This window comes from Heterostelium album (assembly GCF_000004825.1).
Source record: "Heterostelium album PN500 unplaced genomic scaffold PPL_scaffold1, whole genome shotgun sequence".
NCBI lineage: Eukaryota > Evosea > Eumycetozoa > Acytosteliales > Acytosteliaceae > Heterostelium > Heterostelium album.
The window spans coordinates 1,088,724-1,102,499 of NW_008805063.1; the positions used below are offsets into that span (position 1 = coordinate 1,088,724).

The 13,776-nt window shown below is 36.1% G+C and overlaps 3 protein-coding genes across 3 annotated transcripts; 2 read left to right on the plus strand and 1 right to left on the minus strand.

Moving 5' to 3' along the window:
- Positions 1-144: 144 nt before the first annotated feature.
- On the plus strand, positions 145-3,765 carry PPL_00488 (uncharacterized protein; the record flags this gene model as incomplete). The annotated part of the gene is made up of 3 exons (XM_020571516.1): positions 145-943; positions 1,010-2,425; positions 2,489-3,765. 3 exons carry the CDS (start codon positions 145-147, stop codon positions 3,763-3,765), a joined length of 3,492 nt encoding a protein of 1,163 aa, XP_020438790.1.
- Positions 3,766-3,908: 143 nt separating this feature from the next.
- On the plus strand, positions 3,909-5,767 carry PPL_00489 (uncharacterized protein; the record flags this gene model as incomplete). Its single annotated transcript, XM_020571517.1, has 4 exons — positions 3,909-3,934; positions 4,483-4,912; positions 4,943-4,965; positions 5,077-5,767. The coding sequence occupies 4 exons, from the start codon at positions 3,909-3,911 to the stop codon at positions 5,765-5,767; spliced, it is 1,170 nt and encodes a 389-aa protein (XP_020438791.1).
- A 248-nt stretch (positions 5,768-6,015) lies between these two features.
- Positions 6,016-12,517, minus strand: pip5k3 (FYVE-type zinc finger-containing protein; the record flags this gene model as incomplete). Its single annotated transcript, XM_020571518.1, has 7 exons — positions 6,016-6,531; positions 6,609-7,021; positions 7,092-7,494; positions 7,587-9,225; positions 9,637-10,229; positions 10,317-11,858; positions 11,948-12,517. 7 exons carry the CDS (start codon positions 12,515-12,517, stop codon positions 6,016-6,018), a joined length of 5,676 nt encoding a protein of 1,891 aa, XP_020438792.1.
- Between the last annotated feature and the right edge of the window lie 1,259 nt (positions 12,518-13,776).

Here is a 13,776-nt window from a genome sequence, read left to right on the forward strand (position 1 = left end):
TTTAATATTCGAATAATTTTTTAACATTACTTTTCAACAATAATCAACCATCGATCGATCGACCTTCTTATTTTATTTTGTTTTATTTTTATTTTGTATTTATATTTTTTAATATTATTTATTCTCTTTTAAAAAAAAAAAAAAATGACAATGTCAACATCTTTTTTGTCCAACATTAAATTTATTTCAAAAGTTTTCACTTTACTTTGTATTGTTCAAGTTTGTTTTTCCGATGGATATAATCCTTACACTGGACATTACTATCAAAAAATTACCACAAAAGTTTCAAACACTGTTGCAAACGCGGCATGTGCAGCGTTAACCGGTCCAAACGGACTTGGTCAAGGTTATTTAGCCACATTCTCTACAAAGTTGGAATGGGACTGGGCAGAGTCTGCTGGTTTGTTGGGCACCCCAGAGGAATGGATTTCCGGATACAACCCTGATAGCGACTTCAAAACATGGTATTTCAATACCGGTCCAGAGAGTGGTCAATTGTTTTACAGCGCTGACAAAGGTTGTCTGACCTATTGTCCTTGGGGACTTACAGAACCTTCATACTCCACCCTCGAATTCTATATGGCCACTTTCAACAGACCAGAGACAAAAGTATCCTACACCATGATCAACAATCTTCAGGCTTCTTCCACCAACGCTTACCTGTGTGAGTTTGGTGGTATGGGTAATCCAATTGTAGACTCACCAATTTCATCAAGCGGTGGACTAGTCACTATCAGAGGATACTCTGGAACTCCAGACCAAAACACAGCTGTCACATTCACTCAAATCGGTGAGGCCATCACCAATCCAGTGGTCTTGCCATGTCCAGTGCAACAAATCTCACCAAACAATTTCACATGCTTGCTTCCAGCCGGTACTGGTGTCTACAACGTAGAAATCACAATCAACGGAGTTACAACAAATACTACATATCAATATTTGCGTAAGTCATAACTAATTTTTTAACTTTATATTAGTTTGTTATTAATAAATTAATCCATTTTTATAGCATCTCAAATCTCTTATATTTTTAGAGACAATGACCAAATTACAATTGTTGGTCAACATTTCGGAAATGATGGATCAGCTATCAAAATTGCCTTTGGCATTAATAAGGCTATTCAATGTGTAAACTCAACTGTCTCTGTTGTCAAATCCAATCAAGTTATTATTTGTACATACGATAACCCAGCCAATCTTACAGACCCACTTTCCCCAATCAGACTTAATATCAATGGTGTAGAGTCTGTCACCAACAATCCTGTAGTCTACTACCAAAACACTCATAGCTTCTATAGTGTTAGACAGGCTTGCATTCCAAGTTTTGACGATGCCTCCATCTACGTCGCTTCTACCAATGTGGATTCATCACCAGGTTATCTTGGTGTTATTGACTCTCTGGATTTATATAAATTCCTAAAACAAACATTCCCATCAAACACAGGAATGTGGGAAGGTTTACAGTATCTTGCCAGTGGATACATTTACTACTCAGGTCACCCAAATGCAACAAAGTCTGTGACACCCTATTACACCAGCACATCAGGCTCTACAAATAACAATTCACGTTTCAAAATCAATTTCGGAACAGGTGCCCTACTGGCAACAACTAATGGTGGATGTGACTCTATTTTAAGTCAGTACATGGGTATGCCACCAGTTATCCAAGGTTCTTCAAGCTATGTTTTACCAAATGAAGGTGGACAGCTCAATCTTTCCATTCAATACGCAGGTCATATTTTCAGTCTTATTCAATTCTTTGCCAATATCAATGGCACCATTCAAAGTTTGCCATCTACTGTCCAAAACAATGACAACAGATATCAGACTATAACCATTCCTGCTGGTTATTATGGACAAAATCAATTTTGGATGAGCGTCGACGGTATTGTATCAAACAAAATCAGTTATTCCTATAGACCACCTAAATTCATTAGTATGGAGCCATCTCAATTCAGATCTGAGGGAGGTGTAGCCACCGTTGTAGGTGAGAATCTCTTTGACAGAGCCGATCTTCTGTCATTGGTTTACAATAATAATCAAAATCTACCGTTTAGCAATTTCAATGGTACAGCTGCAACCGTTACTATTCCAGAAGGAACTGGTACATTCTCTGCCTATATTTTGCTAGACACTATTGCAACCAGTCCACTACAATTCAATTATGTAGCTCCACATATCGATGAAATCACTTCCACTGCAACAAACATTGATAGTGGATATGTAACCCTAACAGGATATTCATTTGGTAGCGATTTAGCATTCATTACAATCCAAGGTGTCCAACCAATGTCACCTCCAACCTTCATCACACCACATCAATCCATCAGATTTTTAGTTGCACCAATCACCAACATAAACACAATTTCAATTAAAGTCGGTGGTCAAAGTTCAAACTCTGTCGATATTCCAGTTCACAACATAAGTAACTATTATAAAACTAATAACAACAAATATTTATTTAATTTATACTAATTATTATTTTTAGCTACTACAATCTCTTCGGTTTCCTCCATTTATTTCAATACAAGTGGAAATATTACAATCACAGGAACTGGATTCGGTCAATATGAAACAAATGTAACCATTGGTGAACAACCATGTGATACTCTCTTTTATATTAATAGTACAATGTTGATTTGTTACTACAAGGGTGTGGTACCAACCAATGGTAGTGCTCTCCCAGTAGCAATCTTTTCTGGACATACTTTAATTACCTGGGATTATCTATATTTCTATAGAAACAACATTGCCTGTATAAACGATTGTGCAGGTAAAGGACAATGCGATACAGACTTTGGTACCTGCAGTTGCAATCCTGGATTTGGTGGAAGCGATTGTTCCTATCCTATTACCGGTAGTTCGATGAGACCAACAGTCAATGCCGATGGATCAACTACATTACCAAGTAAGAGCATGGTGTTCAACATCGGAATCAAATATATCCGTGAAGTCTCTGATACCAATGCCATCCGTATTCTCAACATGAGCGACATTGTCTGGCAAAAGACAGCGGACAATGTGAACTACACTCAGCTTGATGATACCTATATTTTCATAGGTCGATTCCCAAGCGATCCATGTACCATCCAAGTAAACATCACCATCATCCCCAATGCAACCAAGGTAGAGTTTGCTAAGGAGCCAATCTCAGTGTTGGATAACTCTGTTAAGTTCCAAATCAATATATCCGGTTGGAGTTTCGATAATCGTTTGAATACATTACAGTTGATCTACGATACTGTAGGTGACAGAGTAGAACCAGGATGTCCAATGAAAACATCTTTGCCAAGTGGAAATGTAACATTGTTTGACATTCCAATTCTAAGTCAAGGTGTTGTCTTACATGGAAAATATGCAACACGTCTTATCTCTGACACAAGACCAACTCAAGCGGTTACAGTTATCCTCGACAACAGTACCAGTATATTGGATCCACCAGCATCCTACAACTCATCCAAACACGATGTTCAACTTTTAACAGCAATGTTAGTTCCATACTTTGAAAGCTCAACCATTCTCGATCCTAACTTTGGTCTTTTGTTGACAGACGATCACGAAACAGTTCCACCATGTAGCACTGATCAAGGTGGTTCGAGCAAGTCAAAGAATGATAAATGGAAGGTACCAGTCATTGTTGTACTCGTAGTTGTAGGTTCAATGGCAATTGCAACTGTATCTGCTATATACATAAAGAAGAGACTGATGGGTCGTAGACTTAAAGATGTAGCTCTCGAGAAACTATCGCAACTCAGTAGAAAATAAATAAATTATATAACACTTATTTAATTAAAGGAAAGTTTAACATTTTTAGATCATTGATAGTGACACTTCTTTTATTTAAATAAACTTCAATCTAAACAAAAATGTTGCTAGTTTTTTACTTTTTTATAAGGTGGGGTTATAAAATGAGATTTAATGTTTATTTCCAAATGTTTGTTGTTTTCAATCAAGTTTATTGAGATACTCAAAAATAATAAGAAGACCAAATTGAGAGAGAGATTTAATTAAAATATTATTTTGAATTACAATTAAGTCTTTCTTTTTCGAAAAGTTTTTAAACACTTCTCTCAATTCAATATAATTGTATTTTTATTTATAAAATGATGGGAACATCATCATTATAGATCCCCTCTCCATGTTCAAAAAAACAACTTCCAAAAAAGATAATGTCGGCTTTTCAATTGCGTAATTTTAAAGGTCATTAAAAAAAAAAAAAAAAAAAATCTGCACCAATCAGAAAACTCAATCGATTTGTTTTGTGTGTGAAAAAAAATCCATCATTTTGTGTAAATGGTAACGATAAGAGGCTGTGTGTAAAACAAACCTTGTTCTATTTTTTTTTTTTTTGATTTTCTTTTTTGTTTTTTTTTTGATTTCTTTTTCTGAATATTGTTTTTACCGGATTTAAATACGGTTCGCACCATTATTTTATTCTGTTTAAAATCATAACATTAAAATATTACATCTATTTTAAAATAGTTGTGATAAAATTATAAAAACAATGGGAGCAGGAATTAAACAAGCAAAAGAAGAAGTTTTGCCATCACTGAAGGGTGCCAAGATTGACGAGGCTGTCCAAAGAGGTTTCGACATTCCAAATTTCACCATTAAAGAGATCAGAGATGCAATCCCAGCTCATTGTTTCGAGCGTGACACTCTCCGTTCAATGTCATACGTAGTTCACGATTTTGTAATTGCAGGAATCCTTTTCTATTTAGCTTCATACATTGACTCTATACCATCATTTGCTTTGCGTATGATTCTTTGGCCAGTCTACTGGATTTGCCAAGGTATTGTTTGCACTGGTCTTTGGGTACTCGGTCATGAATGTGGTCACCAAGGTTTCAGCGCCATCAAAGTAGGTCCGCAATATTTAAATATTTTATACCTCGCTCAAAATATTAATATTGTTTTTCCAAATTTTCTAATATTATTTTAGTCTGTTAATTATGGTATGGGAATGTTTTTACATTCTTTCCTTTTGGTCCCATTCCACTCATGGAGAATCACTCACTCCCAACATCACAAAAATACCGGACACATGAGCCGTGATCAAGTTTTCATTCCATACAGCAGAGAGTTTGTCGGATTGCCAGCCAAGAAGAACGATCCAGAGGGAGATGGACCACACAAACTCTTTGATGAATCACCAATTATGACTCTCCTCGATATGATCAAGATTTTCACTGTTGGTTGGCCAATCTATTTGCTTACACATCTTTCAGGTCAATCATACTCTGAGGCATGGACCAGTCATTTCAATCCAACCTGCGCGCTCTTTGAGAAGAAGCAATTCTGGGATGTCATCCAATCGATTGCTGGTGTTGCCACCATGATTTCCATTCTCGCCTATGCCAGCAAGTTGTACGGATCACTCGCCGTCATCAAGTTCTACGTCATTCCATACTTGATGGTCAATTTCTGGTTGGTTTTGATTACCTACCTCCAACACACCGATCCAAAGATGCCACATTATCGTGAGGGTGTCTGGAATTTCCAAAGAGGTGCTGCCTTGACCGTCGACAGATCCTACGGATGGATTCTCGATTATTTCCACCACCACATCTCTGATACCCACGTTGCACATCACTTCTTCTCAACCATGCCACATTACCACGCCGAAGAAGCCACCAAGCACATCAAGAAAGTTCTTGGAAAGCACTACATTTTCGATCCAACTCCAATTCCAAAGGCACTCTGGCGTTCATGGAGAGAGTGTAGATTCGTTGAAGATGAAGGAGATGTCATCTTCTACAAGCATTAAATTATTTTTTATTATAACAAACAACAAAACTATCAACAAGTCGAAACAACATATTTTAGTTTTCAAAATTTTTTTCCCCAATCCCAAACTCAATAACTCCAAATGATTAATCATCATTGTAATTAGTTATTCAAACATCGATAACACCACAAATTACGCATTCATTAATATCATTGATATTAAACTAAACTATGTATACATAACAATAAAAATAAAATAAAAGTTTACTTAAAAAAAAAAATATATCTTTATTGTTGATTTGAAGTGGTGTTGTTGTTGCTAAAGTTACCATTATTATTATTGTTGTTGTTGTTGTTTGGAGAATCCTTTTCATCGTTCCATTTCACTCTGGTAAACTTATCTGGAACCATTGTAAAGTACAACCACATTGCATCTCTGAATCTTATCTTGTATTGTTTGGGCGAGATTACAGTGGGGACTTTGCCTCCACCACCCATAATACCGGATTGTTTGACTTTCATCTCGACTACTTTGTCCCAAGTGAATTTTCTCATGTAGTCGATAATTCCAACGACCAGTTGGTTAGAGTTGGAGTCTATTCCCGTGAGCAACGAGTAATCCATTACATTCAATGACGAAAGGAAAGCAGTATCATTCCAAACGGCAAGAGAGATTCTTGTCTTGTCATACTCTGATAGACAAATGGGAGTAGAGAATGATGCTTGTAAAAGATTTTCATCTAAAAGTACTTCTGATTCATTCTTTACCAATCTACTTCTTAAAGATCCTTTCAAGTCATATGTCTATTATAGAGATAATAATATGAATAAGAATTAGTAAACAATTCAAAAGATGATGTTTGAACAATATTGAATTTTACCTTTGTAACATTCTTATTGTAGAATAGATTTTCCATTACGATTAAATCTTTCTTTAGTGCTTTACCATTACTATCTTTCCATCTTACACTGTAAACACCTAGAATCTTACTAAGTGCTGTTGGAATCTGGTGAAGATATGATTTACAAAGATATTCAAAGTACAATGGTGCAAAGTCCAAGAAAGACTCTAGTTCGATCTTACTGACATTCTTTAGGATGTATCTATCATCGAGTGTCTTATTCCATGATGAACCACTCTTTCCACCTTTGGCAATCCAAACCTTTGATCTTGTCAATGATTCAATGAATTGTTCTTCACTACAAACCATTTCTCTTAGTGCACTAAACTGAACTGGATAATATGTAGTACAGAAGATATTGACTTCATAACCATTCTTTTCAAATTTAAATTCTGCACATTTGTAATAATAGTTGTTAATATTAGTTAATATTAAATTGTTTATGATAGTATAATGACTTACTGTTTTTAATTTCCTTCTTTTGATTTGAAACCAATAGTTTTGAAAGTCTAAGGTTCTTGTCACTGAACATCTCTTTGTTGATGTTGTTGGTGTTGTTTGGATTGATATTCGGGTTGCTATTGATATCGATGAATGGTGTATCTTCGATAGAAGCTGATAAAAGTGGTGGAGTTGAAGTTGGGGTAATTGCAGGTGATGATTGATTACTCGAGTTATCAAGACCATTACTACTGCTGCTGAGTGATCTCTTGTCCATCGATCTCGAGAGACTATTGTCTATATTCTTTTTCTTTGCTGCCTCTGTTGTACTCTTTTGCTTTAAGAAATTACCAATATCATTCTTTGGAACATTTGGATTCTCAACATTGTTCGAATCAATATCAAAGTTTGATGGTTTTTGTAACTATAAAAATAAAACAAGAAATTAATTTAGTCAATTTGTTGTTGTTGTTTTTTACAATAAGATACAAAACAATAACAATAATAGTAACTTACTTCTTCTTCCATTAATTCATTAAAAGTAGTTTTGAATTCTTGGGATGTTAGAGTGTATGCAATGGTAGTGCTTGGTTCATTCTCGTAGATTGCAATATTATCTGATCCATCCAAGAGGATGAATGGAATGGTTGGACCAAGGATCTTTGACGATGATATCGATGAAACGATACCAGCAATGGTGTCAATAATCTTTAGTTTCTTAACCTCACGTTGTGGTGATGCATAGTTGGAATACGATTGGAACGATGTGGTGTAGACACCTAGATCTGCCTTGGAGTCCATCAATGTTGTTGCACTATAGCTACTGTTTTCAACTCCTTGTGAAACGTTGTTTGCTGAATATGATTGGTTCAGTGAGATCGGTCTTGATTCAGTGGGAGTGGAGAATGATTGCAATGTTGGCGAAGCTGTAGAAATTGGTTGACTGACAGATTCGAGTGGTGGTGAAGATGTGATAATGGTTGGTGGTGCTTGAAGTTGTGGAGATGATGTCATATTGTTATTGAGTTGTTGTTGCTGTTGTCTTTCAAAAGATGAGTTCATATTGTCGGTGGTGGCACCAACAGCTGACACTCTAAGCTGACTGAATGAGGTTTGTGGTGATGCAGTTGACTCCATCGCACCATCGATATGAGAGTTGTTGCTGAGCATGGTTGTCGCTCTCTTTGTTTTCTGAAGCGATGTACTGTTGATGATTCCACTCAACTGTGAATTCCAAGTCATAAAGTTTGCATAGAGCAGCTTGGTGAGTCGTGAAGCTAGTTCGTTTGAGCAGTGGACATAGTCACTTCCGAGGTGAGTACCAATCTTTGAGATGACTACTTGTCGCTCCTCGAGTAAGATGGGCATCAGGTCTTTGACACGCTCTTCACCTTCTTCTTGTAGTTCGTTGAACTTCTCAAAGATTGCGTTATATACATTGTTGGCACATTCGTTGAGTAGCTCAATCTCACGTTGGTGAACCATCGATTTCAGTTTTGGATTGGCCTCCTCAAATACCTTGGGTGGAAGTGTCAGCTCCAAGACTGGTAGCGATTCATACGAGAAGATCGCAGCCATCTCTTGATGGTAGAAATAGGTGATGTGATCCTTGATCATATTGTGGTTACACTCTGCATAGTTGCCAACGATCGAACTACCATAGAACGAGAGCTCCAAGAACTTACCGAATGACATTTCCCATGTTGAATCTGTTAGGATTTGCTCGGGACTGAAGCTGTTGCAGAGCTTACAACGATTGATAATTGAAATTCCATTGGATCTTGGTTGTTGTGTCGATGTTGTTGGCTGGGAGGGCGTGTTTGTTGCCGATATCTTTTGAATGACAATGTTGATACGACCGTTCGCATGCATAAACGTTCTCTCATGTTCAAAGAGAGGTCTGTTGCATTCTTTGTGACTACAAACAAACGATGAGTTGAAGCAGAATTTCGCAAGGAACTCGCCCAGTGTCATATCGTTATCAGTGTAAAAGTCGATTGAGTGCAACTCGAATGGAATACACTGGTTGGTGTTACAAAAGATAGAGTGAGAGAACGAGATGTTCTGATGTGCGAGAATCGATTCCTCTTGGATCGGGTAACGCTTTGGTGGATCGAATGCCTGTGAAAGTCCAATTCCCAATATCTCATCTTCACTGTAAGTCTGTAGTACAGCTTGTTGTTGGCCGGCATCGGTATGTGGATAGTAGAAGCATTGGAACAACGATTTCTTATTGCGGAGATGTTGAGATGTGTATTGGAATCCCCATGGAATGTTGGGATACGATCTGGGAAGTGGGAACTTCAAGTGTGGCGAACAAGAGAGGATCGACGCCGTTGCCAGCTGTTGATTGGAGTTGCTCAGTGGCGAGGTTGGAATGGGTGGATTGGGCAGTAGACTTGAGAATGTCGACGATTGGTCAGAGAGGAACTTGATCTCCAGGTAGCTGTGATGAGTAGCATATATAGCAAACTCTAGAATATCCTTGATCTTAGCAAGTGTTTCTTTGTTCTCACTGCCAAGAGTGATGGTGGCACCAAGCTCTGGTAGACACTTTTCGAAATACATCAAGGTTTTCTTTTGAACGGAGCCGGATAGTCCACTGGTGGACCCGGACAGTCCGTCTGCCTTATTGATAAGTGTTGGTACAGTGTAGGTTTGCACTCTAAAGTGTCCACAACTACCAAGCTGTTTCTGTTCCTGCTTGGTGGCGACAGTGGTTATTGGAGCAACTATAACACTGGCGGAAGCGGCGGTTGGACTTGGTTGGATATGATCGACCGACGGCAATGACTCACAACGCAAACATCTCGATAGTCTTCCAAGTAGCTTTGGCTTAACGTTCAACGCCAGCGAAATACCTGCCTCCAACAAGAAATCCTGAGCGTGTCTGGAAACAGTTTTCTCAACCAATACAATATCCGGTTTCTTCTCTGCAATCTTTGATACCAAGATTCTTAGATACTCCTTCTCCTGTTGTAGCAGTTGATCAAAGAACAAAAACTTATTCTCAACACGTTGGAATTCTACTGAACAACTTAACAATAGAATCTTTGGACTGGTAAACTTATTTCTCATATTCTTATGAGTAAGGATCTTTGTAAGTACAACACCATCTATATAATTATATTCTGCTTGTGATCCAGGAACTTTTTTGATCTAAAAAGTGAAAAAAAATATTTGATTGATTCAGTTAATATTTTTTTACTTAAATAATTCAATTATTATTATTCAAAGTGTGTTTACCTTTATATATTCTTTTGTTGACATTTTATCACCATCTTTTACAGAGATTTTCACTTTTGTACAGGCATTGGTTGCCAATTCCAAGATGATATCTCGCCATTTCATGTCGATATTATCTTTCTCTATGAGTTGAGTTATCATGTCGGATATATGTTTTTGGTATTCGTTGAATAGGGGAGAATCAACAAGATTCATTCTTGGTTGGAGAGGTGGTGATTCCTTTGGTGTTGATTTGGGGAGAGTGAAACTCTCTTGACGAGGAAGTGGATATTTCTCTAAAAACTTGGATCTGTTGGTTGTCTTTGGATGACTCTTTAGTGAAACGATACTTGGATCAGAGAAGAACAGTGATGTCGGTGAGATAGTGACTTGTGTTGGTTTCTTGGGCGATACCAGTGTGTTTGATTTGTTGAGTGCGCCACCATCGGTGTTGGAGTTGATCACAGGTGCCGACGATTTCAATGGATGTGACTGTGTGCTATTTGATGCTTGCGAAGAGGAAGATGACGATGACGACGGTAAGATAGGAGGTGAGAGCAAACCTGGCAACAGTGAGAGTGAAGATGATAAACTTGGTGGTGAGTTGGGTGTAGGTGGTGGAGAGGAAGGTGAAGTCGATAACTTTAGGATACTTCTACTCTGATGACTGGAACTAAGATTACTGGAGCTTGGAATGGGTGCGCTATCCACTGATTTCACACGATTTCTAACAACGGGTAATGAAGACATTGAAAAAGATGTCACAAGAGCGCTGCCTACGCTAGCTGTACTCATTGGATCGTTCTGACCCTGTTTGTTCAACGATGGCAATAAACTATTAGATCCACCCGATGTCATTGCAAAATTCATTGTTCCTGTTGAATTACTCAAACTTCCATCTGTACTATTACTAATATTATTATTACCATTATTATTATTATTATTGTTATTGTTATTGTTGTTACTACTATTTTCTTCATTTGATATATATTCATTTTGAGGTAGTATAACTTCATCTTCAGACATGTCAGAAGATTCATCTTCGGAGAGGTCGTAATTCAATTCGTTACCACCGATCTCATGCATAATCTTGGTGAGATTCTGTTCGAGTTCGAAAGGCGAAGGTTCAACAATGGGCAGATCTTTCTTTGAGAATGGCGATTGAAAGGACGGTACATAGTTGATTAGTTTACTGGTGAATAGACCAGTGTTCTTCAGTTGGTTCGGTCCGGATCTGTCTTGTTGTGACTGCGGTACACCATCGACCGAATGATGATGATGCTCTGTACCTTCGATATTTTGTATGATGTCATTGGGTGACATCGGAATGATTTGATCGTCGTTGTTTTGCAAACCACGTTGTTGTGATCCACTGTTGTGTGTATTATAACAGAAATTACAAACTCTCATCTTTTCGCCCTTGCCGTTGGTGATTGAATGCTGTGAGCATTTCCAACAGAAAATCTGACCACAAAGTCTACAATGATGACGTCTCGTCAGAACTGTGAAAAGTGTTGAACATTCTGCACAATGTGGACTGGAATGATCTGGCATCCAAAATTTCTACAATAATAAAAGTAATCATTAGCCTGTTAATCATTTTGATTTCCATTCATGCCAATTTGAAAATTGTCAGTCTTTAAACAACTTACCTTATCAGGCTTAGGAGTATTTGGTTGAAATTTAGATTTCAATACATCTACTATTGTTTTATCTGTTGAATTAACATTACTATTATTATTAGTTGTATTGTCAGTGCTACTACTATTACTACTACTACTACCACCAATGACACTACCTATATTATTTAAACTTCCATTATTACTATTACTATTACTATTGCTGTTGCTGTTGCTATTGCTATTGCTATTATCTAAACTAATACTACTGCTACTACTATGATTACTATTATTAGCACTGCTGTTATTACTATTGTTAGGATCGGATATACTGATTACAGAGTTGAGAGGTGATGGGTTTTGTTGCGCAAGTATTGATGCAGACGGTACATTTGGTGATGCAAAAGGTGACACTGGTGCAGAGGCAGTTGTGGTAGTTGTTGATGTTGAGGGTGGTGGTGGTGGTAGCAGTGGAGATGGTGGTTGTTGTCTTGGTTCACTTGTGTACTCTAGCACTGGTAGAGGTCCAAAATCTTTTTGATTATCATCATTTCCAAAGAATCTTGATATGAACGAAGATGTAGTTGATGATGATGATGTCATTCTTTTATTATATTATATTATTATATGTTATACTGTATTATATTACAAAAAGAAAATAAACAAAACTATATTATATTAATTTGCAAACATTATAGCTGGACTAGACTTAAATGAATGAATGAATGTTGAACACTGAAATTGTTATTTTTATAATGTGATAATAAATATTTAAATATCCTTGATTATTAAATTGTTCTCAAAAAAAAAAAAGATGAAAAAAAATAAATTGACTGTTGCTTGATAAATAAATAAGCAATACCTTATAAAATCGATTGTTTTTATATTATTTTCAAAGTCAAGAAAATGGTTTTGCAAATTCTCCAACATTTTTTTTCTCAGAGGATTGGATTTTTATTTTTTCAAGCAAACGAAATGATATCATGATAATAAAGAGATATATTATCACCAAAAAAGAAAAAAAAAAATAAAAAAAAAACAAATTTATATTAATTTTACTCTTTCTCTTCTCTTTTAAGGTGTGATCATGTGTTTTGTTTTTTTACATTTTTAAAAATTGTTAACTTTTTTTTTTTAAAGATTTATTTACTTTTAAACACTTTTAAAAAAACAACAACAACAAATATATAAGTGGACAAAGTTAGCAATCGGACAAACCATCCAATATCTCTATTTTTACTCTGATAATCAATCAACATATATATCAATATTATTATTATTTTTATTATTATTTTGTGTACATAAAAATAACACTATTTTATCAATTACCAGTTTTAAAAAATCAATCAATAAACGTTAAAAAATATGGATGATTAATTTTCTCTGTTTTTTTTTATAAATCGGATGTGCGATTTTTTCAAACAAACCCCTTTAATTTTTCAATTGACTGCAATTCCAATGTTGATTTTGATTAGGATTTACTTGAGTTTTTTTTTCATTGTAAAATAAAATCATTACAACAAACATTTATAGAATAATTGAATAGTGAAACAAAACACAAATAAAGTGATAACAACGATCAGCCAATGCTATTTTGAATTTATTCGATAGTAATAGATTCAAAGATAGAGTAAGAAAGGAAGAAGAAGAAAAAGAAGTAGGTAATTTAGTTAGCACCCTAATATATATTATACATTTCCACACACCCCTACATTCATTATAGCACATACACTCATACACAATATATATATATATATTTTCTAAATAAATCAATGATTGGTCCAAAATCACTGTCATCCAATCAAAACAAACACCATCTTTGCACTCTCTCATTCACATTTTACATTCCCACACACACACAC